General features: G+C 43.6%; 1 protein-coding gene across 7 annotated transcripts in view; it reads right to left on the minus strand.

Moving 5' to 3' along the window:
- Ino80d (INO80 complex subunit D) overlaps positions 1-27,474 on the minus strand; it is a 73,106-nt gene that overhangs the window by 27,465 nt on the left and 18,167 nt on the right. For 5 of the 7 annotated variants that reach the window (XM_075951855.1, XM_075951857.1, XM_075951853.1 and 2 more), the window contains exons 3-7: positions 25,648-25,738; positions 25,293-25,539; positions 17,082-17,812; positions 10,805-10,913; positions 4,255-4,479 (exon numbers count right to left, since the gene is read on the minus strand). In XM_075951855.1, the coding sequence (XP_075807970.1) occupies positions 4,255-4,479; positions 10,805-10,913; positions 17,082-17,812; positions 25,293-25,510 (1,283 nt within the window). In that variant the 5' untranslated portion in view covers positions 25,511-25,539; positions 25,648-25,738. The remainder of the gene's footprint in view (positions 1-4,254; positions 4,480-10,804; positions 10,914-17,081; positions 17,813-25,292; positions 25,540-25,647; positions 25,739-27,474) is intronic. The other 2 variants (XM_075951858.1, XM_075951859.1) reach the window with 2 other exon arrangements.

The following is a 27,474-nucleotide window of genomic DNA, read 5'->3' on the forward strand; positions in this document are numbered from 1 at the left end:
GCCACCTAGTGCCAGAACACAGTAAGTCTACAAAGGCGCCTGAGCACCTAACTGGGAGAGGGAACATGAACATGCAGGTATGGTTAAGCTACATATACATCCTTCAAAATGTGCTTACTTGGAACCTATCCAAAAGCTTGCTACATTTGTAACTCCATGCTTCATATTTAAACGCTATCTTGACTTTGATCACTTGGCATACTCTATCAGGAGGCAATGTCTGCAGCAGGCCCTCCATTCAGTCATCAGCACTACATAAGCCAGGCGCTCTGGCACAAGCCCACAAGAGCAGCACTGGGAAGGCGCTGGGAGCACTGGAGGAGCCTTGGCTATGAGGGTCTCTCAAAAAACAAAGGAAGAATTGTAAGCACCAGCAAGATGGCTTAGTAGGTAAACATGCTTTCACCAAATCTGCAAAATCTGCTGAGTTCTATCCCCAAAACACACATGGTAAAAGGACAGAACTGGCATCTTCAGCTTACAGACACACATGAGCACATAAAGACACACACACACACACACAACTTAAAAACAGAAAAAGACCTCACAAAGGTAGAAAAGGAAATCATGGGAATATTAAATATCTTGCTGGGATGGGTGGCATGGGCTTTTAATCCCCACAGTCAGGAGGTAGAGGCAGGAGATTCTCTGTAAATTTGAGGCCAGTCTGGTCTACATCAAGAATTCCAGACCAGCCAAGGCTACATAGTAAGACCCTGTCTCAAAACAAACAAATAAGAAGAATATTCAGCCGGGCGATGGCGGCGCACGCCTTTAATCCCAGTACTCGGGAGGCAGAGGCTGGCGGATCTCTGTGAGTTCGAGACCAGCCTGGTCTACAGAGCTAGTTCCAGGACAGGCTCCAAAGCCACAGAGAAACCCTGTCTCGAAAAACCAAAAAAAAAAAAAAAAGAATATTCAGTTTCTTTTTTTTAAATATTTATTTATTTACTTATTTATTTATACAATATTCTGTCTGTGTGTATGTCTGCAGGCCAGAAGAGGGCACTAGACCTCATTACAGATGGTTGTGAGCCACCATGTGGTTGCCGGATATTGAACTCAGGACCTTTGGAAGAGCAAGCAATGCTCTTAACCACTGAGCCATCTCTCCAGCCCCGAATATTCAGTTTCTTTTCAGCGGTGCTGGGACTGGTACTAAGACCACATGCACGCAGACAAATGGTCAATGACCATCCACACCTTCAGCTCATACTCACAATATTTTTACACTGCCCCTAAAGACAGCTACACTATTAACTTCAGCCTGTAAAAACAATGTACTAATTTTTCATAAGGAAGGCATATTAGCAGCTATTCATATTAGCAGCTAAGCTATATAATCCAAGCTGCTTGGTCTAGATTTTTATATAACATGGTACTCAATATAAAATAGATAATTTCTCTAAACACTTAAATAATCTAAGCTATCTACCAAGCCTAATGTGCAATATAGTTCCTCATTTTTTCTTTATTTTCGGGGGTCTCATGTAGTCTAGGCTGCTTTTAAGTTCAAGTTCATTAAGTAGCTAAGAATGACCATGAATTCCTGAGGCCTACATCCTAAATTCTAGGATTACAAGCTTCTCTCTCTCTCTCTCTCTCTCTCTCTCTCTCTCTCTCTCTCTCTCTCTCTCTCTCTCTCTCTCTCATCATAGGCTTGCGGGCACATGACTCAATCTCTCACAAACCCAAACTCTACAGACAAGTTATTAAATAACGGTGTCATCCAAATAGCACTAAAAAAGCAAAGAGAATTACTACTGCTTCATTAATCATAGGTGGCATGATCAATGCCAAATGACACCGAGTCAGTTTAAAAGCTGTTTGCTGGTTTGTTTACCCGTACTGGGAACTGAACTCAGAACCTCATGCATCCTGGTCAATCACTCAACCACTGAGCCACATCGCCCAGCAGTCCAACTTGGTATTTTATCATTTAATAACACTTATCATTCATTAAAAAAAAATCACTAAAGTTGGTTTAGGAGGTGTTCTGAAAACTACTGCATTGTCATACGTGGATTAAACTCACAGAACCACCAAAAAGAAAAAAGTCATAAATTCAGTTTTCCACACGATCAAATTGCCCCAAACTCAATTTTTAGACCCCCACACCTTTGACAAGATTATTACCATGTATTAGGACTGAGGTATACAATGCCTACGTACAGAAATCGCTTTCTGCTGGAGACAGAACTTCACTGACTGTTTTGGTCCTAAGTGTTAGACACCATTATTTTACGAACGCTGAAGTAGCAAACAGTCTCCCCGGAGAGAACAGACCTGTGCGTGTGACATCCTGCTCCTCGGCTCACCAGCTGGAGCTCTCAGAACTACATACACCACGGAAATGACTGTCTACAGCAGGAGACTTAATTAAGAGTGCATACACTAATACTTTTAAACACCCAATAGTCCAATGAGTGACATATTTTCCTTATGTAAACTTACTTTTTCCAACACATATGCACTTAAAGGTATCTTCTGGAATTATACAAACTAAAAAGACTAAGCCTTTCTTTAAATCAGTGAGGAGCTACATATCTAAATTTCGGAAGCAGTGCCCTAGCCGGTAAGCAGCAGGGGCACAAGCCTGCAGCTCCGGTGCTCGGAAGTGAGATGATTTCCGTAAGCTTAAGGCCAGACTGCTCGACACATCAAGCTCCAAGCCAGCCAAGGCTACATGACAAGACTGTCCCCCAACAGAAGAAAAGGAAAATAGACATTTCCTTAAAGCAAGATGTTTAACTCAATTCAATGTTTTAAATGCGTATTTCAGATAAAACTAAAAACAATTATAACCACAATACATACATACACACACACACATATTTATATTTGAGAATTATGTATAAATAAGATCAGAAAATTTAATCTACCTTTTTTGGGGTTAAAAATAACATTTTTGCTTTTTTGGTTTTTGAGATAGGGTTTCTCTGTGTAATCCTAGCTGTACTGAAACTCACTCTGTAGGTCAGGCTGGCCTTGAACTCAGAGATCCACCAGTCTTTGCCTCCCAAGTGCTGGTATTAAAGGTGTATGTCATTACCACTTGGCATATAAACTACTCTTAAAAGGTATTTAGCTGATTTTTATTACAATTTTTTCATAAAACTGATTTCTAATATGCAGACTTTTATTTAACAAATTATGCAAGTACTATAAAACCATATTTCCAAATGAATCTTTGACAATGTAGGACAGTGGGCATGATATACTTTTAAAGGGAAAAACTGGACACAGATCTTTTTGCTTTGTGTGATTTTTCTTTTGTTTGTTTATGTGGTCTGAATCCCACAGAGCTGATGCTGAACTTGAACTCAGGACCTTCTTGTCTCAGCCTACACAGTGCTGAAATTCCAAGTGTATGACACCATACCAGATTAAAAAAATAACTTTTCAACAATACAGGTCAATTTTATCTTAAATACATAAAACTGAGAATGTCTAACGGCAGATATTTATATTACACATTCAGTAAAATCCCTATTTCTCTGGACACAATGGCACAGGCCTGAAATCTCAATACCTAGAAGACCGAGAAAGAGCATAAATTCAAGGCCAGCCTAAGTGTATAGTGAGAGCCTGTCTCAATAAACAAATAAACAAAGAAACATACTTAACTATGTGAATATATAAGGTAATATATACTACTTAACTATGTGAATATATAAGGTAATATATACATTAAAAGAAACTATTTAAAAGGAAAAGGCATAACTAACACGAGAAAAATATATTTTTATTATAAAATGAAAATACTGTTTACCTTTATGGTTAAAAATATATAATTTTTTTAAAAAACTATAATTATGTCTTTGAATAACAGGAAAAATGTTAAGTGTTCAATTTCGTTTTGTTTATAAGACAGCCAATGTTCTCAGCCAGATGAAGTGGTATCTGCTACATCCCAACACTCAGGAGGCTGAGACAGGAGGATCCAGGTTTTGAAGCTAGACTGGATAACACTGGTTCAAAAAGTTGTTTGCAAGAGAAATAACATTCTCACATATCTTCAATGAATAAATTCTAATGCAACTCCAGGAAGAAAAGAAACAGTCAATGCTTCACTTCACTGCCGGCCAAGGATTGCAGTCCTGCTACCCCGAGAGAAAACCAGACACAGTGCTCAATTACGTGGGACTTAGATGTTCGCCTCACCTAGCCTTAAACAATTCCTCAGAGCTTATATAAAAGGAAACAGAAGGACAAGGCCTGGGAAGCACGGAAGCTGGGAACTGAGGCTCTAACCTGGCTCGACCGCAGGCAGCTCTCCGCAGTTCTTGGATCAACTGGCCAGTGCACTCGGGCTCTTTGCTGGCTGCCTGCAGCAGCGCTTTTCTCAAAGTGTGCCGGCATTTCTTTTGTCGAGACTCTGCCCGCTCCAGGCGGCAGAGGTGCTTGTATTTCTGCTGAAAATAAGTGCAAAGTTGGGTCACCCTGGAGCTCCTGCTCTCCACGTCATCGGCATCCGACCTGGAAGTGTAGAGAAAAAGGTGGAAACTCATCACAAGGAAGTTCATATAAGACAGAGGAAGTGAAAATGAACGTGTTGGTGCATGCACAGGTTTAAAACTCCTGTGGCATCTATCTGAACACCAACTTAGTAAGCTAGAGAGATCCCCGTAGCCCTGAAAACAAGTGGAGAATTCGGTCATCAACTGGGCAGCAGCACTCAGCTCAGCACGCCTTCAGCAGGCACTGTGGTACCAGAGCAGGAGGGAGCATGTGGTGCAGGAACCATGGGACTGCCATTGCTGCTACAGAGGCATCTGACGGGCTTTCACAGCTTCCAACCATGCTAACGGACTGCTGACAGACGGTACATCTACGCCTACCACCACCAATGGCAAAGATGGCAACTTTTCTATAGGACAAATTTGACCTTTTTCTTTATTGTCAGCAACAATGCACATCACATAAGGACTGGTGTTAGTTGATCTTCTTTTTTTCTACTGTAATGAAACGCAAGACAAGCACTCCCAGAGACTGCGTCAATGCTACTTATTTTTAGCCTCAGGTTTGTTTTGGTTTTAGGGCGGTGCTTTATTTCCTACCAGCCCATAGCAAGCTACTTCATGCACTTCCATTTAGAGTATCTCCTAGAAACGTCCTTTGCAGCACAGCCTCTACTAGAAATACACAAATTAAAGGCTCATACTTCGGAATCCACTGTGGTCTATTATGCTAATCGCCAAAGGAGAGCAAAGTGAAAAGGGTTATGATGAGATTTACACACGATAAATACACTCCCAAATGGAATAGTGCCAAAGAAGCAAGACTCAGGAACTAACACAGTGGGGCAGACGGACCGAGGCTTCCTATATCTAACACAGGGGAAACAATCGGAAGCTTGGGCTTGGAGACACACAAATGTATGCTCAATATCCAGGAGGCAGAAGCAGGAGGATTACCTTGAATCCAAGTCTAGGCTGGGGGATTTGTGGTGAGCCTTGTCTCAAAAAGAGGCACAGTGGCACAAGCTTGCAATCCAAATTCACCCAGTGATTTCCAAGCTAGTCACAGGTGTAGCGAGCTGCGTGGAATCACAACTGACGGAGATGTATAATCAAGTCCTATGGCTAAAGTCTGACCTATGCTATGATCACGCAATGATTATCAGCTGCTTGCATATGCGTGAACCTATGGTCAGTGCCCACCTGGCAATCCGGGATTGGCAGCCCATGCCTACTTAAGGGCTGGGAGACAGGAAAAAGGAGAGAGGTCAACGGAGAGGGAGGGGAAGAGAGGAAGAGAGAGAGAGAGTGAATAAAGGTCCTGGAATAAACTGCAGTGAGAAGAGCTCTGGTGGTCGCGTCATTCCTTGCGGGACGAGGGTGGCCGTGACAGTTGGTGGCCCGTACGGGGAACCTCCAAACCTCTCTCCGTAGAGCCCAGAACTTGCTCTACGGAGGTGAACCAAATAATCCTCAAGGTAAAGATTGGGGATCCGCGACAAAAAGCGGGTTTTCCGCTCTCGCCGGTAGAAGGGAGAACAGACATTTCTATCCATCCGGGGCTGTGTGTGTGATATGAAAAATTTAAAGAATCTAGCTATCTTTTAGGTAATTGGTCTGGTGAATTCGAACAACAACTGGAAAAGTTGCGGGTGGCGATGGTGACTGTGAACTCCACACGCATGGATACCAGCCTGGCAGAAGAACTATATCTTCCTGGATCACTCCATGGATCATCTGAAGGAGTGGGCGGGATACAGGCTTAATGGTGCTTGCCTCCCTGGTATGCCTGTGGTGCATTTGCCACAGAAGGGTTTCACAGCATCGCAATGCAGTTATGATCATTCAGGCCTTCACGGTCATTGAAGCAGGACAGTCCCCTCAAGCTTGGTTATCTATATTTGAGCACAGGATGCGAGGCTTGTCACTGCACTTGAGGTTAGCATACATCAGCCTCAAGAAGAGCAAGTCTGATTGCATGTGGGTTGGTGTCTAGCTCCCACCTCTGTAAAAAGGCACCGGACAGGTCTAGTGTTCTCTGAGTGGATGACACCTGGACAAACACTAGTACATGTTCCATTTTTAACAGAGATCAGACCTCTACTCTTACCTATGGCTTTACAAAACAAAAGGGGGAACTGTAGCGAGCTGCGTGGAATCACAACTGACGGAGATGTATAACCAAGTCCTATGGCTAAAGTCTGACCTATGCTATGATCATGCAATGTTTATCAGCTGCTTGCATATGCGTGGGCCTATGGGCAGTGCCCACCTGGCAATCTGGGATTGGCAGGCAGCCCGTGCCTACTTAAGGGCTGGGAGAGGTTTGCCGGGGAGAGAGAGGGGAAGAGAGGAAGAGAGAGTGAATAAAGGTCCTGGAATAAACTGCAGTGAGAAGAGCTCCGGTGGTCGCGTCATCCTTGCGGGACGAGAGTGGCCGTGACACACAGGTGCCTACTGCGAGTGCGCCTGGGCAGGGAAAGTCTAAGAGCATCTTAAAATTTCAGATTCCCAGGACTTACCCCAGATCTGCTGGGTCAGGATGTTAACGAGGTAGAGCCTAAGAACAGCAAATTTTTTAATTGTTTCTCGGAGTGTCATAGTAGGTCTATAATTCAGCATTCCAGCTGGGCTAATTAGCGCTATAAACACCCTATGTATGAGCATGACAACTGTGAGCCTACGGTGAGGTAGAAAGTGTTACCAGTGCTCACTGTTGGACAAAAGGCTCAGTCTGCAAAGGAGACGGCAGCAGAGCTAACCTTGAAGGAAGTATCCGTGTTAGGGACGGGAGCAGGAGAGCTCACAAACACCAAACACTACTGAGACGGGACGGCATACGCAAGGGCTAAGCAACTGGAGTAGCGGGACTGAGGACAGTGAAATCTTCAAAACCTAAATCCCAGCACTCAGGAGGAGAGGCAGGCAGATTTCTGAGAGGTGAGTTCGAGGATAGTCAGGGCTACACAGAGAAGGAAAGTTAATTTAATGCCAAGGCTGATGGAAAAGACCTATAACTCCAGCTACTCAGGAGGCCGAAAGGGAGCATCACAGGTTCAAGTCCAGCTTGACTTGTAGAGCAAATTCTGATCCAGGATGGGCAATTTAGCAAGACCCTGTCCCAAAATTAAGTAAAGAAAAGGTCTGACATATAGCTCAGCAGTAAAACTTTTGCCTAGTGTTTAAGAGGTTTGGTTACCAGGAAAGGAGAGCGTGGGGACAGTTAAACTTTTGGTGGCCCTTGCCTTTAATGCCAGCACTCAGCTTCTCAGGAGGCGGAGGCAAGAGGATCTCTCTTGAGTTTGAGGCCGGTCTGGTCTACGGAGTGAGTTCCAGGACAGCCAGGGCTATGAAGAGAGATCCTGTCTCAACAAACAAAATGGTACCGATGGGCTAGAGAGTCAGTCAGTGGTAAGAGCACTCACTGTGTACACAGGAGGACAAGTGCGGACTCTAGAATCCTTTGAAGGCAGTTGAGTAAGAGAATGTTTTGTTCTTGCGGAGGACCTGGTTTTCATTCCCGACACTCACATGGTAGCTCTCAACTAGTCAGAGCTCCAGCTTCAGGGTACTCTTCAGGTACCAGGTATATATGTGGTAGATATAGATACATATATGCATGCAAAACACTCATACAACAAAATAAAGAAATCTTTTAAAAAAATGGGTATGGGGCTGGGTGGTGGTGGTGCACATCTTTAATCCCAGCACTGGGAAAATCAGAGGCAGGCAGATCTCTGTGAATTTGAGGCCAGTTTGGTCTACAAAGCAAGTTCCAGGACAGGTCCCAAAGCTACAAAGAAACCCTGAACATAGTGGACAATGAGGACTACTGAGAACTCAAGAACAATGGCAATGGGTTTTTGATCCTACTGCACGTACTGGCTTTGGGGGAGCCTAGGCAGTTTGGATGCTCACCTTACTAGACCTGGATGGAGGTGGGTGGTCCTTGGACTTCCCACAGGGCAGGGAATCCTGATTGCTCTTTGGGCTGATGAGGGAGGGGGACTTGATTGGGGGAGGGGGAGGGAAATGGGAGGCGGTGAAGGGGAAGAGACAGAAATCTTTAATAAATAAATAGTTATAACTATCAAACATAATCGTGTAAGGTATGTTTTCAAGGTCATGTAGAGATACATTTTAGATAGACATGTCATCTTCAAACACTTCAAAGACCTCCAGAATGTGACATTTAAAATGGATTTATCGGGCTGGAGAGACGGCTCAGAGGTTAAGAGCACTGGCTGCTCTTCCAGAGGTTCTGAGATCAGTTACCAGCAACCACATGGTGGCTCACAACCATCTGTAATGAGATCCGGTGCTCTCTTCTGGCATGCATGTGAAGCATGATATAGATATATTATATAAAATATATATTATATATAATAAATGAATCTTAAAATAAAATGTTTTACTAACAAAGTTTTTCATGACAATGAGACACATATGCTCCTAGCAGCACCAATTTACTTCAAAAAGGATAATGGGCACTGAAGACTCTCCATATGGAGTTTGCTTGTGTGTGTGTGTGTGTGTGACAAAGTCAGCTACTGGGCAAGAAACTGCCCTTGCCTCAAATGTTGACAGTATGCTGTGCAAATTGAACAAACAGGATGCAAAAGGTGACTGCCAAAGTTTGCCAAGACAAGGTAGGACAGTTCTTCAAAATTCCTGCTTCTCAAAATAGTCTGTCAGATATTCTAGGCCTCTAGGCCAAAAATGGATACCACAACATTGCAGAGGAACCCTGGGGTGACTGAACAGGTAGCCAGATGTCTCTGTCATTTCTTTCAGTTTTGGAAGTTGTTTGCAGTGCACTTCCTCTTTACTAAGGTAACATCATATCCTTCTGGGGTCTTTGATAGAGTTGAAGACTAGACAGTCTTAATTATAGATTTCCTTAGTTATGATAGAAGGTAAATTAGGTACAGAGCTTGACTCATCAGGATAGAATAAATAATAAAATATTTTCTTCAAATACGCCAAATACAAATAGACTGGATACCATAAATATAGTTCTTACCTGATAATTGTTCTTAGTATTTACAGTTTCACTATGTTAGAGTTAAAAAATCTTTCCTTTCTATTTAGACAAAAAGGAGGAAATGTTGTGGAACAATCTTTCTGCACATTAGATTTGTCACTAGGATTGGTTTCATGAAAAGCTGAACAGCTAATAGTCAGGATTCTGGAAGCAGAGAAGATGCAGGGGAATAGGGTGGAGACACAGAGAGTCAACAGCCAGAGATACAGAAGAAACAGGATATGCAGATGAGGTAACAAGCCATGAGCCACATGGCAGCATGTAAATTAATGGAAATAGGTTAAGTTTTAATCGCATAAATTAACGGAAATGGGTTAAGTTATAAGGGCTAGTTAAAAATAAGCCTAAGCTATTGGCAGAGCTTTCAGAGTTAATAAAAGTCTCCATATCAGGATTTGGGAGTTAACAAGAGGGACAGAAAAATTCACCTACAGGATCAGTGTCTGATGTCAAATGAGGTGGCCTCTATTTTGTTGGGTATTTATGTAAATCCAAAATTTTTGTTTTGTTTTTTGTTTTTCGAGACAGGGTTTCTCTATAGCTTTGGAGCCTGTCCTGGAACTAGCTCTTGTAGCCCAGGCTGGCCAACTCACAGAGATTCATGCACCCTTGACTCCCAAGTGTTGGGATTAAAGGCGTGCGCCACCACCGCCCGACTAAATCCCAAATTTTTAACTAAATGATTAGCTCAGGTCATGAGCAATATGTTCTGGCCCTGCCAACAAAGATGTCACATGATTTGCTCACAATGCACTAACTCTTTATATTGCTAAAGTAGTCACTAAATTTTTGTAATATTATTACAAAGAAAACGAACATTCATTATGCACAGACCCTTGACAAATACCTTTATAAAACACACTGGGAAAACACTAAAGAGTCACCTCCAGAAGCACTTAGCACAAGAAAAGCATCACATGTGGTCAATCCTGCAGAAGAGAGTGAGATACAAAAGCAGTACTTTGCTCAGGAGGCAGAAACAGGAGGTCAAGTTCTTTAGCCTCTGGGTATGTGGTCCACTTTTGTAAGATGGAATTGCACCAGACACTCTCTAAGATCCCTTTCAATTCCATTCTATTAAACTAATCAGTGAATGGGAAAGACAGGGAAACGAATTTAGCAAGAAAACCTCAAAATTAACTTTGTTCAAACAATATAATCCATTTCTTCCCAGAATGAACTAACTTTAACTTTGCCTGACTATACCTAATTATAGCATAGTAAAATTAAAGACACTGGCACAGACAGGAAGAAAGGCAAACTGCTACACACCCACAAAAGAAAACAAAGGGAAACTTACGTGTGTCTTTCATATCTGAGTGTTTCTCGGATGGACCATGCGACCTGGTACGGTGAGGCCTGATCGGAGTCCTCCGGCTCTTCTCCGCTCTCCTCAGACCAGTCCAACCCTGCAGCAGACAGTGGGAAGGGAGAGGGCTGAGAGGGCTCATCAACAGCAAGGCAACGAGCCTGACCACCTGAGACCCACATGGCAGGACAGCACCAGCTTCCACAAGTTGTCCTCCGACCCCCACAGGAGGGTAGTTGTAGACACTACCACCATCAAGAGTAAACACTGAGACTGAAAAATAGTAAAACCCTGACAAAAACACTGCCTAAAGTCCAGCAGTGGTGGCGCACGCCTTTAATGCCAGCACTTGGGAAGCAGAAGCAGGTGGATCTCTGTGAATTCGAGGCCAGCTTGGTCTACAGAGCTAGTTCCAGGACAGCCACGGCTACACAGAGAAACCCTGTCTTGAAAAACAAAAAACAAAACAAATATCTAAAATACATAAAACCCTCCAAATGAATTTCCCTTCTATTCTTATTCTTACAAAGATGTACGACGAAACACACTCGGCTTTAAAAACATGCTTTTTTTAACAGTATGGCTGTGCTGGCCTCCAAGAATAAACTTCATAATGTGCTTTGTTAATCATCTGGAAACAGCACAAGCAAAGAAACTGAGTTCCCAGTACATAAAAGGTAAAATTATTCAAATATCAAAATGTCATACATTAAGAGTCATACATTAAAACAATATTTTAAACGAGAAAAGGCCATCAGGGTCAAAGGTGGCAGCGCAGCTAACTGGGACAGCACCTGACAAGAACACACCAAGTACCGGGTTCAATCCCCAACACAACCTAAAGCCAAGTATGGCAGCACATGCCTGTGATCCCAGCCCTTGAAAGATGGAGGAAAGGCAGGCCAGAAGTTCAGTGTCATCCTCAGCTCTCAAAAACAGAACAGTAAACAGGGCAAGGAAAGCCAGACGTGGCGGCTCATGCCCTTCACCTCAGCATCTGGAAGGGAAAAGCAGAAGCAGAGGCAGGTGTGTATCTCTGTGGGTATGAGGCCAGCCTCATTTCATGTTCACTTCCAAGTCAGCCAGGGCTACATGATCAAAGACTCTAACTCCAGAAAAGAGAGGAGTAGTGAGAAAAGGAATTTATATGTTCAGGCAAGAAACAGTGCCAATGGAGTCACGCAGTGAAAGTGGCCCTGGGCAACATGAAGACAGGTGTGTTTCTCCACTGTAAAACTAACCGTCAGCAAAGCAAATCTTGATCTTGGCCTCATATCTCCTATTCTAACAGCTAACTGACAGAACCAGCCCAGGGGCCCATAAATGTGATCCCAGTGCAGACATGGCCAGTGGCCAGAGCGCATCACAATCTCCTCCTGAGTCTTAGGTCTCTAATCCACTGAACTTTAAAAACACAAAAAAGGAAGCCAGTTGGCGGTGCCATGCACCTTTAATCCCAGGCAGAGACACACGGATCTGTTTAAGGAGAGTTCTGGGACAGCCAGGGCAGTTACGGAGAAACCCTTTCCCAAAACAACAACAAAAATAAGCAAACAAAAACACCAACAAAAAAATTAGATTATTTTTGGTAAACTTTATTCAAAAAGTGAAGAAAAATGAGTCAGGCAGGCACAGTAGTGAAGTCATTCACAAGGCCCTTGACAGCCTAAGGACACTCTTAATTCAAGGTCAAAACAGTCTACAAACAAACAAAAAAATCAGGAACTGGCAGCTCATCAGGGTCCTTGCAGTCAAGACTAAGGACCAGAATCCATTCCTCAGAAAGAACATACTGTCTGACCTCAGTGTGTGCTCCACAGCTTTTATACATACGCGCGCGCGCGCGCACACACACACACACACACTAAAGGCATCCAAAAAATCAGTCTTACAAATATTTGAAAACAAGTAACAGTAAGGAGAGGGGGAGGCTTTACAAAAATAACTGTGGCTGGGCGGTGGTGACGCACGCCTTTAATCCCAGCACTCGGGAGGCAGAGTCAGGTGGATCTCTGTGAGTTCAAGACCAGCCTGGTCTACAAGAGCTAGTTCCAGGACAGGCTCCAAAACCACAGAGAAACCCTGTCTTGAAACCCCCCCCCAAAAAAAATAACTGTCATCAGTAAAAGCGTCAATTAAAAAAATGGATGAAAAGGTAAAGAAATAAATACAAAATAAATACTGGTTCATAAATACAAAAAATAAATACTGGTTCATAAACCATGCAGACAAACATTCAACTATCTTATTAAATATCGTCTGTAAAGTCTCAGGAGTCCGAATGTCAGCACCACTTTCCAACATGACTGAGACACTGCCGTGCGCTCACACCTGTGTGATGCAGACAACACGGCGGTGCAAGGGCAGAAGACCGCCCAGGAATCCAGGCGGCGGCACCAAACCCAAATCGTCACCAGGTTCTTCACAAGGCGCCTCTTGGCATTGGAAAGGCAAAGAAATGGCAGGGTATAGGGAGTTTTACGTACAAGTGCTCTTATTACATCTCAGCCCAAGTACTATCTAGCATACTGTGTGACTAAGCATGAAATACCCGTGAAGCTCCTCTGCTGTGTGAGCAAAGATACTGATGACTGTTTTAGCTGCAGCCTGGATCACCAGCTTTGGTTTCATTGAGGTTAGTTTTAGTTTAGACTTTCTTACTTTTGAGATAAAGTCTCCTGTAGCCTAGGCTGCCCATTAAGGTAAAAAGATGACCTTAAACTTCTGATCCTCCTGTCTCAGGCATCTATCCTCCACCAGGTTTGTGCAGTTCTGGGGATCAAACCAAGTGTCCCGTGGTTCCTATGAGCACCTACCAGAGCTACATCCACAACCTTCAGCGTCATTATTTTCTTTCTTTCAATGCCTTTCACTGATGCGTGTGAATGAATGTCAGAGCAGAGAACATGGAGGAAGACGTCCTCTGGCTTCCACACTCACATGTGCACATATGATCTTGCATGTACGTGTACACACACACACACACACACACACACACACACTTACTACACACAGGAAAAGGAAAAGGGCCGGCGGGACGACTCAGAGGCTAAAGATCCTCACGGCACAAGCCGGGCCCATGCCATCTCTGGAACCCAGGTGAAGGCTGGAGAGAACCAGCACAGAGCTGCCCTCTGACCTCACACATGCACCACACCATTCCCGCAACTCTAGTTTATATAGTTTAAGGAAAAATTAAAGATGTGATACTAATTACTTTGCTGCTAATCTACAATAGTTTAAAGTAATACAAACTGGAAATAATTTAAATTCAGCCATGACAAATTATGCTATATGAAAAAATATTAACTTGAAAATACATTATGCAAGATTTTTTTAAAGAGGTTCTGAATAAGTATGTATAAAAGGAACTCAATTTAACCTACTTTATAGAACTTACCAAGATCATTTACAAATGGATATTTAATAGATTTGGGGATATCTTATTATTTTACTTACTATAATCCAAAAGTTTTATTCAGATAATTTAATACCAGGTAAAAACGTTAAGAGGTCTAGAAGAAAGCCCACCACTCTCATTTACAATAAAACCTCCCATCCCAATCCATTCTCCATGGGTAGGCAATGTCAACAGCCTGGAATCTGTATTTCACCCATACAGGCAAATATCTATGCACATACATGAGCAATGGATATACTGATGCTCCTGCATACTTCCTCTGTCTACCTAGTTCTTACAAAAGAGAACATAATCCTTCTTGACTTTCTCCCACCAGTAAGTCACGTTAAACACAGCCCAGTGAGACTCACTCTTCACAACAGCTGTGCCACAGTGTATGAAACATGTATGCACATGACTCACTCAGGTTAGCGTCAAACGGCTAATTCTGTAAGCAATTATACAATAAATGCTGCACATTTATCATACATTTCAATATTCACAGCTAGGATAGAATCCCAAAAGTGAACTTAATAACTATGTATATAAAATACTATATATTATATATGTATTTGTATATGTGTAGCTTGGGGGTTTATTTTACTATTTTATGTGTATGAGTGTTTGCCTGCTTGTATGTCTGTGCACTATGTACATGCTTGGTGCCCATGGAGGGCAGGGAAAAGCACCAGATCATCAGGAACTAGAGGTTCAGGAGGCTGAAAGCCACAATGTGGGTACTGGGAATTGAACACAAGTTCTCTCCATATAGTTTTATTTTTTAAGATTATTTTTTAAGAGTATATAAGAACTGGGTGGTGGTGGTGGTGCAAACCTTTAATTCCAGCACTCAGGAGGCAGAGACAGGTGGATCTCTTGCCTGGTCTTCAATGCAAGTTCCAGGACAGGCTGCAAAGCTACAGAGAAACCCTGTCTCAAAAAGAAGAGTATATAAGAGTATGCCATATATCTGTGGGTACCCTTGGAGTCCAGACGAGGGGACTAGAATCTTTGGAACTGGAGTCCCCCAAACTCAGGTGCTATGGAAGAGAGGCAAGTGTTCTTAACAGCTGCATCATCTCTTACTGATTTTTGAAACAGGGACTCACTCTAAAGTCAAGATAGGCTTTAAACTCAAGCTAATTTTCTTGCCTCGATCTCCAAAGTGCTGGACTACAGCGAGGAGTCAGAAGCCCCAAACTACTTACTTTGTAATTAGCTGATAGTCACCCTGTTCACCAACAATGTACAAATATCACGTGTTCACCAAGGGGATTTTTCCAGTCTGGCAATTCATTGTTTTATTTCCCAGGCTGCTATGGGAATTGAGGTTTCCACTGACCACTCATATTTCTTTTCTGCTTTTTCAAGATTGGGTTTCTCTAGGTAGCCCTGGTTGTCCTGGAACTCTTAGAGCTCCGCACGCCTCTGCCTCTGCTCCCCAGTGCAGGAATTAAAGGCGCTCGTCATCACTGCCCGGCCTGCACTTCTATTCCTCCCGCTATTCATATTCTTTACTGGCATTTCTACTGCTACCATATCAAGCAAATAATTCTTCCTATAGGTAGGATTTTCGCTCCTAACACATTCAAAACTATGTTCTAGGGGCTGGAGAGATGGCTCGGCAGTTAATAAATCATACTGATCTTGCAGAAGACTTGATTCAGTTCCCAGCAGCCAGGGAATCCAACATTCAATTTTGAACTCTGTGGGTACCTGCACTCTGTGGGTACCTCCACATACAGACAGGCATATCTACAGGCAATTAAAATGTATCTTTAAAAATATGTATTCTCAGGGAAAGACAGTGGAGCACGCCTTTAATCCCAGCACTCAGGAAAGAGATGCAGGCAGATCTCCATGAGTTCAAGACCAACCTAGTCTACAGAGTTCTAGAATAGCCAAGGCTACACTGTTTCTCTTGCTCAATGGTAAAAGCATCTATGAAACAGTTCACCATGAATTCAATCCCCAGATTCCTCCACACTCACTTGTGCTCACAACACACAAGTGCACACAGACAACACACAAAAGTAGAATAATAAGCCTTATCTTCTCTTATTTTTCAAGCATAAACATGAGCTACCATGAGCACTAATACCATTTCTTCAATGACTGTTTTGGGGGATTGGGTTCACTACAAAACCCTGACTGTCCTGGAACTCGCTAAGTAGACACGATCTTCCTGCTCTGCCTCCCAAGTGCTGAGATAACAGTCACGTGGCACTGTGCCTGGCTCATTCACAAAGTCTAAAGGAAAGAACTCTGAGCAGAGATAATGACGTGACCCATAGGAGACAGTGATACAGTGTCTGGTTCACAGACTGTAGTAAAGTCTCCCGAGGCTGAGACAGAAACATCCTTTGAGCTAAGAACTGGCCAGTCTATGCAACACAGCAAGGCCCTCCTAAGATACCAACAACTTCAATGAACGCACAGATACTGATACACAGAGGATACAACCAAACACAACCATTTTTTATCTATGGCTATAAATATTAATGAAGGCTATGATTATCTCCGTGCTCACGAAAGCAAAGCTAATAAACTTAGCAGAGTAGAAAAGAAACTAGGCTAGGAAGAAATGGGTTCACTGGAAGAGGGAGACACAAAAAGCAATGGGGGATTAAATATAGTGAGAATGCATTATATGCTCATATGTAATTGTCAAAAAATCATCTTTAGAATTTCAAGAGTTTAATTTTCAAAAGTTATGACAGAAATTCTAAACGGTCAGTTCAGCCCTGTGTCTATCCACCAGGAATCTCCCATGCAGAAGCATGCTTTATGTGTGTGGTCTGCTAAGATACACAACGTGACAGACAGATGTCATACAGAATAGATACAGTAAAAGAGAGGCCGACCCACCTAGGTGAGGGAACAGGTCTGCGTCCAGCTGATGCTTTTGGGTGCACAGTTTCACCAGTCTCTGCAGTCGGCTTATACAGGACAAGTGTGGAGAGAAGGCGGTGGCTTTCATGAGAATTCGGTCAGTCCTGGGGACATCTGAGATGGGAGCCCGACTGGATGGAAGGAGGGGCAGAGGCCTCTTGTTAGAGGCCTGCCTTGTTTGTGCTATAGAGTGTGTGGTGGGGGCCACTCCCTGCATTGGTAGGCTGGTGTTCTGAGGTTGAGGTGACTTGCAGACTGAACCCTGCGGTGGCGCTGGAGGCTTTACAGAAGTGGAGAGAGGTGACAAGTGGGCGTGCTGCTGTGGAGGTGCAGGAGGGGTGCTAAAGTGCTCTTGCCGAACTTTCAAAATCTCTGTCTCTCTCTGGCGCTGCCGGTTCTGAGCCAACTTGCTCTGCAACTTCTTTCTCACGGTCACCCCTTTCTTTAGGTCATCGTCTTCCTCATTGAAAGCAAAGGGATCTTCGAACTCAGTTTCCAGGTAGTGGAGAGGGACTCTTGACCCAGGTGGAGAGAGGGACATGCTATCCAGTCCATTGGGCATCTTCAAGGCCAGCGTAGGCACTGTCAGGCTAAACGCCATGGCATCCATTTGGTGCCTGACCTTCACCTCATCTACCGGATCATTCTTTTTCTTCCTCTCTTTTTTCGGGATAAAGCCAAGTACCTGCAAGTGGCTGCTGCAGTACCTGCAAGAGTGGACACATGTGAGAGAGTGCTCTTCATACACATCATATACATATACAAACACATGTGAGAGAATGCTCTTCATAGACATCATATACATATATAAACACATGTGAGAGAATGCTCTTCATATACATCATATACATATATATACATATGTGAGAGAATGCTCTTCATATACATATATAAACACATGTGAGAGAATGCTCTTCATATACATATATAAACATATGTGAGAGAATGCTCTTCATATACATATATAAACACACACACTACAGAATCCAAATCCTAATATACACATATATAAACACACATACTACAGAATCCAAATCCTAATATACACATATATAAACACACATACTACAGAATCCAAATCCTAATATACACATATATAAACACACACACTACAGAATCCAAATCCTAATATACACATATATAAACACACATACTACAGAATCCAAATCCTAATATACACATATATAAACACACATACTACAGAATCCAAATCCTAATATACACATATATAAACACACACACTACAGAATCCAAATCCTAATATACACATATATAAACACACATACTACAGAATCCAAATCCTAATATACACATATATAAACACACATACTACAGAATCCAAATCCTAATATACACATATATAAACACACACACTACAGAATCCAAATCCTAATATACACATATATAAACACACACACTACAGAATCCAAATCCTAATATACACATATATAAACACACATACTACAGAATCCAAATCCTAATATACACATATATAAACACACATACTACAGAATCCAAATCCTAATATACACATATATAAACACACATACTACAGAATCCAAATCCTAATATACACATATATAAACACACATACTACAGAATCCAAATCCTAATATACACATATATAAACACACATACTACAGAATCCAAACCCTAATATACACATATATAAACACACATACTACAGAATCTAAACCCTAATATACACATATATAAACACACACACTACAGAATCTAAACCCTAATATACACATATATAAACACACACACTACAGAATCCAAATCCTAATATACTACACATCAGATGGCCAGGCCAGGTGTGGTAGCACAGGCCTCTAATCCTAGCCCTTGGAAGGTGTAAGAGGATCAGGAGTTCAAAGCTAGTTTGTAGACCCTTGTTCTTAATCCCAGCACTCCAGAGGCAGAGGCGGGTGAATCTCTGAATTTGAGGCCTGGTCTACAGAGTGAGTTCCAGGGCAGCCAGGGCTACATAAAGAAACCCTGTCTTCAAAAATCAACAAAACAACCAAGTTCTAGCGAGAAATATGGTAGCACAGCCTGTAATACTAACACTTAGAAGAGTTAGGTAGGAGACCATAAGTTCAAAATTAGCCTGGGCCACACAGCAAGACACTAGCTCAAAAGATAAAATGGAAAAGGCAACTCTCATTCCTCTCCAGCTGTCTCCAACTGAGGTCCATGTCACTCTGATAACGCACAGTGTGGTCTGCTCGAGTGCAGAGGCCAGCAGACGGTGAGCAGCTGAACTGTCCCCTGGTGAGCAGCTGGACAGCTGTGCTCGTCTGTGCTCACAGCACAGTAAGAGCTCATCCAAAGTCTGAAGATCACCTCAGAGTCTCTTGTGGAAAAAAACATTACATTCCAAAGCTACTTAAGTTCCTGAGTTACCAAGGTCATGTAACATAACCCTGATATGTGCCACCCACACTCACGCCCACCAAACACACAGCATACTCACACCCACCAAACACACACCCACAGTCACACACACCAAACACACACAGCACACTCACACCCACCAAACACACACCCACAGTCACACCCACCAAACACACAGCACACTCACACCCACCAAACACACACCCACAGTCACACCCACCAAACACACAGCACACTCACACCCACCAAACACACACCCACAGTCACACACACCAAACACACACCCACAGTCACACACACCAAACACACACCCACAGTCACACACACCAAACACACACAGCACACTCACACCCACACCAAACACACTGAGTCACACACAGCACACACTCACAAACACATACACATTGACACCACACAATGACACACACACACACACTCACAAACACATACACATTGACACCACACACACACACACACACACACACACACACACACACACACACACACACACGGGAGCAGGGATGGCATGGTTAGTGGAATGAGTATTTCAGTAGGCAGAGATGTAAGAACACAGACTGCCCCCTGCAGCCCAGCTGAAGTAGGCACTGAAATAAAGCCCTTGATTCAGATTACTCCACTACATCTACAAAACTGAATCTGCCCACTTCCCCAGGGGAAACTGACCAAGCTGGGGTTTGAGATAAAATTAAAGCTCATGATGACTTCCCCAACGGGCAGACTACCTTTGTAACTTAGATACCATGAATGATACAGCCCTGTACATAATGAGAAAACATAGACCTGTTATACCAATTAACCATCCTGAAAATCTGTCAAGAGTCTGTGGAACAGAATATTCTCTAATCCATTCTTCATGTTCCCACAGCACGTTAACAAGTGTGCCATCAAAATATACCCCACACTTAAGTCAATTTGGAAAATTATGGCTTAACCAAAATGACATAGTAATTTTGTTGTTGCCTGCTTCTGCTGAAAAAATTCTCAAAGAATTATGGATAACAGCATGTAGCTCCAAGAGGGAGATACACCCTCCTGGAGTCTGTCAGTGTTCCCCAAAGCTATCTGAAGAAGGAACCTGTTACTGAAGCAAGCAAGTGACATCTCCACACAACACTGGGCAGACCCCACATATATTCTACGCTGAACAGAGCCCTAAGACTGGGCAGTAAGGGAAGCAGTGTTAGGAAAAACTAGTAACTAAGAAGTTAAGAAGAATGAACAATACCAGTACTGGTGTACCAGCCTTTAATCCAAGCACTTGTGAGGGAGAGAGAGGCAAAAGGACCAGGAGTTCAGTCACTTTCCTCAATACAGGTAGTTCAAGCCCAGTCTGGGGGACTTGAACCACACACTAACAAGTCCAGCTACTCAGAATACCAAGGGAGGAGGACAAGTTCAAGGCCAGCCTGGGACACGTAGCAAGAATTTTATCTCAAAATAAAAAGGGGCTCAGTGATTAAGAGCACTAGCTATTCTTCCAGAGGACCCAGGTTCAGTTCCCAGCACCCACATGGCAGCTCACAGCTGTTCTGTAACTCCAGTTCAGAATGGTAAGGCAGGATTTTATATTCAGGGAGAAGGAGATGGCTAGCGGATAAGAGTGTTCACCACTCAGTCACGAGGGGCAGGGTCCAGATCCAAACACCAACGCTGAGCAGCTCACAAACACCTACCTCATCAATCAACTATTTCCCCAGGTAGAATGTCAAATCTGTGTTTGCGTATTTACTTTAAATGTTGTGCAGAACTAAACCTTCTAGTTCAGTCAGGAAAAATTTTGCCTTTAAGAGAAGCAGCTCAAGTCAGGTGGTGGCGGCACACGCCTTTAATCCCAGCACTCAGGAGGCAGAGGCAGGGGGGATCTCTGTGTGTTTGAAGACAGTCTAGAGTGAGTTCCAGGACAGCCAGGAATACACGAGAGAAACCCTGTCTCAAAACACAAAAACAAACAAACAAACAAAAAAAAGCAGGGCTCTCTTCTGATCTCGAAAAGGAAGCCAAGGAGGAGAGGTGCCATGAATGATACCCAAAACTGAACACTACAGCAATGCATTTACAGTGGCCCCTGAGTGACCCAGAGAGGGTTGGTATTGGATTCAGGGTGAGGGATCAGCCCTCGGTCCCCGAGAACCACACACACATTAAGGAGCTCAGTGTTTTCTTCCTTGCTGCGCTAAGCACCTGTTTTTGAATTTTAGGCTCTGTAATCTGAAATTCTAAAAAAGAACCCCAAATCGCCTCTCTATGAGCTCCCACTGAAAATAAAAATACTCATGACAGCAGGCGGATCACTGTGAGTTCGAGGCCAGCCTGCTCCATAAACGCTAGTGTGATCACTGTGAGTTCGAGGCCAGCCTGCTCCATAAACGCTAGTGTGATCACTGTGAGTTCGAGGCCAGCCTGCTCCATAAACGCTAGTTCTGTAACCGGCTCCAAAGCTACAGAAACCCTATCTCACAAAACCAAAAAAAAAAACTTATGACATAAGCAATGTACAGGTTTTTTGGCCAGTTTATGCAGGTTAACATTTGTTTACTTTAAACAAGGACAACACATAAACACAAAGGGAGTGTATGTAAATTTTCTACCCTAACAAAGTATCTAAAACCGTGTTCCCAAATGATCACTGTGACCTGGAGAATGGAAAGAAGCAGGAAGGACCATAAGTGAAAGTATTTTTCCTAAGACTGTAAAAGATAATCAATTACAACCCATTTCTTAAAAATAGGACAATGTAGCAAGGCGGTGGTGGTGCACACCTTTAATCTCAGCACTGAGAGCCAAAGGCAGGCAGATCTCTGAGTTCAAGGCCAGCCTGGTCTACAGAGTGAGTTCCAGAACAGCCAGAGCTACATAAAAAAACCCTGTCTAGAAAAAAATAGAATTAAACAAACAAAAAGCACAATGTAAAGCAGAGGAAAAAAATAGCACAGTGTTCTTAATAAATTCTCAAATTCTAGTGGCAAGTCTCCCCTTAAAGTGAAAATACAGTCAGCAAGGGGGGGGGAGGTAGGGCTCTAGCAGAGTCCCAGAGAGCCAGAGGCTCTTGCAGTAGCAAAGGCCGACCCTGGGCACAGGGGTGCAGCTTTGAGAGTTGCAGTTACCTGTCCCCTCCAGGCCCGTCTTTCCTCAACTGTGGCGCTTTCCTAAGGAGCCAGTGTAATGATCTGTCCTGTCCCTTTAAGGAGCCAGTGTAATGATCTGTCCTGTCCCTTTAAGAGACAAGCCCCACTGGGGGGGGGAGCAATCCCTCCCTCCAACCATCTGCTGAGGCAGGCAGATCTTCGTTCCTGCTTGCAGGAGTCTCTCTCTTTTTCTGGCTCCCTCTCTAAGAGGCAGCTTTGGTCCCACTTCTTCCCTTCCCTCCCTTGTTTCTCTCTGCTTCTCTCTCTCTCCTCTTCTCCCCTTTCATAACTCACTAAATCTCTCTGTCTCTCCTCTCCTCCCCTTCCATAGCCCACTAAATCTCTCTCTCTCCTCTTCTTCCCTTCCATAACCCATTAAATCTCTCTCTTTCTCCCCCTCTCTCCTCTTCTCCCCTTCCATAACCCACTAAGTAAATATCCAACCTCACTCTGCATGGCGTGCCTATCCATGTCTCTGTCTCTCACCCGCCACGTGGCTCCTTGCCCGGGAGACCTGCAGCATGGTCTCATGGCGTGCCCATCTGTCTGTCTCTCCTGGTGGGACTGGCTGCCCCATTGAGGTTCCTCACCCACCACGCGGCTTCGTACCTGGGACTCATGGGCTGCTGCAGCCACTCGGGCCTGGGACTGGCTGCTCTCGGGACCGCTGCCCACTGCGCCGCTTAGGGACCTGCAGCGTTTCTGCCACTGCAGCTACTTGGAAATCTGCAGCATTTTTACTTTTACCATGACAGCCAGCCCGACCCTAAATGAAACGCTTTCCATTTTAGCTGATGCCAGTCCCTATGTCCCGCCTATGCAGATCTCCAAGGCACTAACATGGGTCTCCGCTTCCAGGAGGACCATTGCTTTTGGGGTGACTTCAGCACTGCCTCCTCAGCCAGATTCCCATTGTCATTCTGTAATAATGGTCTCAGGAATGTATCCTGAAGCCAAATCCCTTCCTCCTATTCTAGTGCTGCCTACCACTCTGGGGACCTCTCCATTGCCATAGCATAAGTAGGGGCAAGGAGAAGAAAACAATTGGGAATCTGTCCTCCACCGAGGTAGAAAATAGTTCATTTGCTAAGACGCAAAGCAAACCAACCAAGACCCTTAATGGAAGGTGTAACAGTCCTTGACACACCCTGCTCCAGCAGTCTGGGTGAGTGAGGTGAAGACAACAGAGACCACAGCTGTCCTAGTCCTTGCTCCATCACCAGAGCTGGCACAGGCCTGGCCCATCATGAAGTCTGGTGGACTGATCACTCCTCCCTCAGGCTGCAGAACTACTGACCAATGCTTCTTAAAGTCTCTCTTGAACCCTAGGCTTAGCTCTGTGTGGTCAGTATCTGGGCCAAGAGGTTCCACATACTGTATGTGGCAAATTGTGAGGTGCATCTCCCCGAGACAGGGACCCAGAAGGACACCAGTGTCTTGGCAAGAGTCTGAAGAACAGGAAACGGTATCCTCCCGGGGCTGAGGGACTGACTTTTGGTGACAGAATGGTTTTCCCACACCCATCCAGGACGGGGCTACAAGCATCTGCAGCTGTGGAGCAATGGGCTAAAGTTCTCAGTGCTTAACTCTCAGTGTAAGCAACAACCTACGAGAGACATCTGCCACAGTAGACAGGGTCAGGCTAAAAATGAGACCCACCCCACCCCGCATCCATGACCAGATTCTCCAGTGACTAAATGGCTTCCCCGAGCCTCCAGAGTGTTTTGTTCTCTGACACTCTGTGGCATTATCTTGTGACATTTAAGATAATAAGGATTAGCTTTTTTCTGATTCTAAAAATAATTGTTGTGGGCTGGAGAGATGGCTCAGCGGTTAAGAGCACTGACTCTTCTTCCAGAGGTCCCGAGTTCAATTCCCAGTAACCACATGGTGGCTCACAACCATCTGTAATGAGATCTGGTGCCCTCTTCTGGGGTACAGGTATACATGCAGGCAGAATACTGTATACATAATACATAAATGAATAGATCTTTAAAAAAAAATTGTTAAAATTCAAAAATGCTAGAAAAATATAAAGAGGATAATTAAGTTATTTTTTTAAAAAGTGAAAATTCAATTTCATAAATATAATGCACATGGGACTCTTTAACCATAAAAGGCCACATTAGAAAACATTGTCAGTCATGACTTCTATTCTGTTATGGAGCAAATCTAATGAATGTTTCATTATTTTAAGTTCTTTCCAACTATTACATCTTTTATTGCTTTTCATGCAGGCACTTTTCCCCAAAACCCAAATCAATACTTAGCCAGTTCCTACGCTGTGGCAGCCAGTGGGCAAAAAGGCCAGCAGTTCCTTAAGTGGCCACCCACCAAACAGAGCAGCACTTCAAGAGTTAGCAGCAGTTTTCGGAAGGGGGGAGAAAGACACTCTTAATGTCTAGAAGTCTATGAAATCAATAAAAGAAGAAAATACCCAGACATACTTTAAAAGACCCTTAAAATGTACTGCTCTGCTTAAAATAAATTGTTCTTTCTTACCCCCAGAAGTACTCCAAAGTTTCCTTGGACAGTCCCAGGACTCAACACTGAAATTTAACACACTGAAAAGAAACAGTATCAGAGAGACAAAATTCCAAGACTGTTAATGACCCACGCCCAGCTCCGAGGTGGTTCTTACCTACGATCCTCTGATTTGGGAATGGGGTTGGTACAGCGCTGGCTGTTATACTTGGCCACATATTCACATTGCTTGAAGGGGGCGGTCTTGTCTTCCAGAACGTGTCTGATACAGAAAGCGTAACCGTTGAGTCGCCGCTGCTTGCACAGTTTGGGGCTATATGAGCACAAGGGCTTATTGTCAACCTCAGAGAAGTGTATATGTTTCCCTTCATACATCACGTGACTCTATTCCTTGTGAACATCAGCTAAAAGGCCACCACAAAAAAGAAACCCAAATGATAAACAAATCAGAGACTGTAAAGCCGACTCAAGGAGAGAATTTCACTGAGGGACTTGTGGCCTCTCAGCCATACCTGATTTTAAATCTTCTGCACCACAGCAATATGAAGAGAGCCCAGGGGGACCACAGTTTGGAATGCTCTCAATCAAAAGGAAGCAGATTGTCTACAAAACATCAAAGGCCTCATTAACACAGAGATAAACAAAGTGAGCTCATCCAAAACATTAAATATGTGCCCGCCACCCTTCCTAAAGTGATGGAATGACTAGAATTTAATATTCCAAGTATGAGATCCAACAGGAACCAAATTATATTTACTCTGTGACTAGCTCAAAGTGGCTCCGAGTTAGAGCCTCTTCCACCAGCTAACGCCAGAGTCTGTCTATACCTGTAATTTCAGCACTTGAAGGTGGCAGAAGGTAACACACACCTTTAATCCCAGCACTTGTGAGTTCGAGGCCAGTCTGGTCTACAGTGTGAGTTCTAGGATAGGCAGAACTGTTACACAGAGAAACCCTGTCCCAAAAATCCAAAAAAGTGAGGGGATGGGGGAAGAGTGGGAGCTGGAGAAATGGCTCAGCAGTTAAGAGCAATAGCTGTTTTGCCAGAGAACCTGGGTTCAATTCCCAGCACCCAAAGGATGCTTACAGCCATCTCTAACGCCAGCCCTAGGTCTCCACGAGGCACCCATGTGGTGCACTGACATACATGTAATCAAAATACCAAACACATAAAAGAAAGGAAAAATTTCAAAAATAGTTTACTACATTTTTTGCTATACTGACAAAATGTTTAGCAATTTGTTAAAAAATGTTTCTATGAAATACAAAACAGAGCTGTAACACACCTATAACCCCAGCATTTGGAAAGGTGAAGCAGGTGGTTTTCTTTGAGTTCAAGATCAGCCTGTTCTATATAGAGTTCTATGCCCTGAGTTCAGTTCTCCAGACCAACACAGTGAAAGGGAAAGAACTGACTCCTGCAAGTTCTCTTCTGATCTCCACACCTGTCCATGGCAAGTATGTATACAGAAGCAACAAACACAAAATAAATAAATGTAATAAAAATAAAAGAGAAGGAGAATGGGAGGTGGGGGAAGGCAGTAAGATATCTGGGGTGTGGGGGAGAGGTAAAGGCACCTGCTGCACAAGCCTGGCTACCCATGTTCCCTAAGTCAATCCTTGGAACCCACATAAAAGTAGGAGGAGAGAACCGACCTCCACATACATGCTATAGCATGCATGCCCACACGTACATCACATACACAATGATAAAAGTGAATAAAACTTCTAAGTCAGGCATGATGGTATTCACCTGTGAGCTCTCAGCTCTTGTGGAGTTCAAGACCAGCTTAGACTACATGAGAAACGGGTTAGGAAGTTGGCTCAGTGGATCGAGCACTGGCTATACAAGTATGAGGAAGACATCTAGAAGCCAGACAGATACAAGGTGAGTGTGACAACCTACAACTGGATGGCAGACAGGGTATCTCTGGGCAAGCTGGCTAGTGAGACCAGCAGTATAGGTGAGCTCTAGCTCAACTGAGAGTCTGCCCCAATATATAAGGTGGAGATCAACGGAGGAGGACACCTGACATCAGCCTAGCACGCACACACACAACACATGCCCAAAAGAAAAAGTTAACACACACACACACACACACACACACACCTAAAATAGAACAAATTTTGTTTTTAAAAGATGTTATTTGGGGGCTGACAAGGTAACTCAGTGGACCAAATCTGACAATTTGAGTTCAGTCCCAAGGACCCACATGGTGGGAGGAGAAAACCAGGTCCTGAAAATGGTTTCCTGATCTCCACACCCACCATGGCACTCACACATGAACACACACATACACAATGGAACGCTACTTCCTTCTAATATTTTGTCTGCCACA

The sequence above is a fragment of the Microtus pennsylvanicus genome, chromosome 17, assembly GCF_037038515.1.
Source record: "Microtus pennsylvanicus isolate mMicPen1 chromosome 17, mMicPen1.hap1, whole genome shotgun sequence".
NCBI classification, from domain to species: Eukaryota; Metazoa; Chordata; class Mammalia; order Rodentia; family Cricetidae; genus Microtus; species Microtus pennsylvanicus.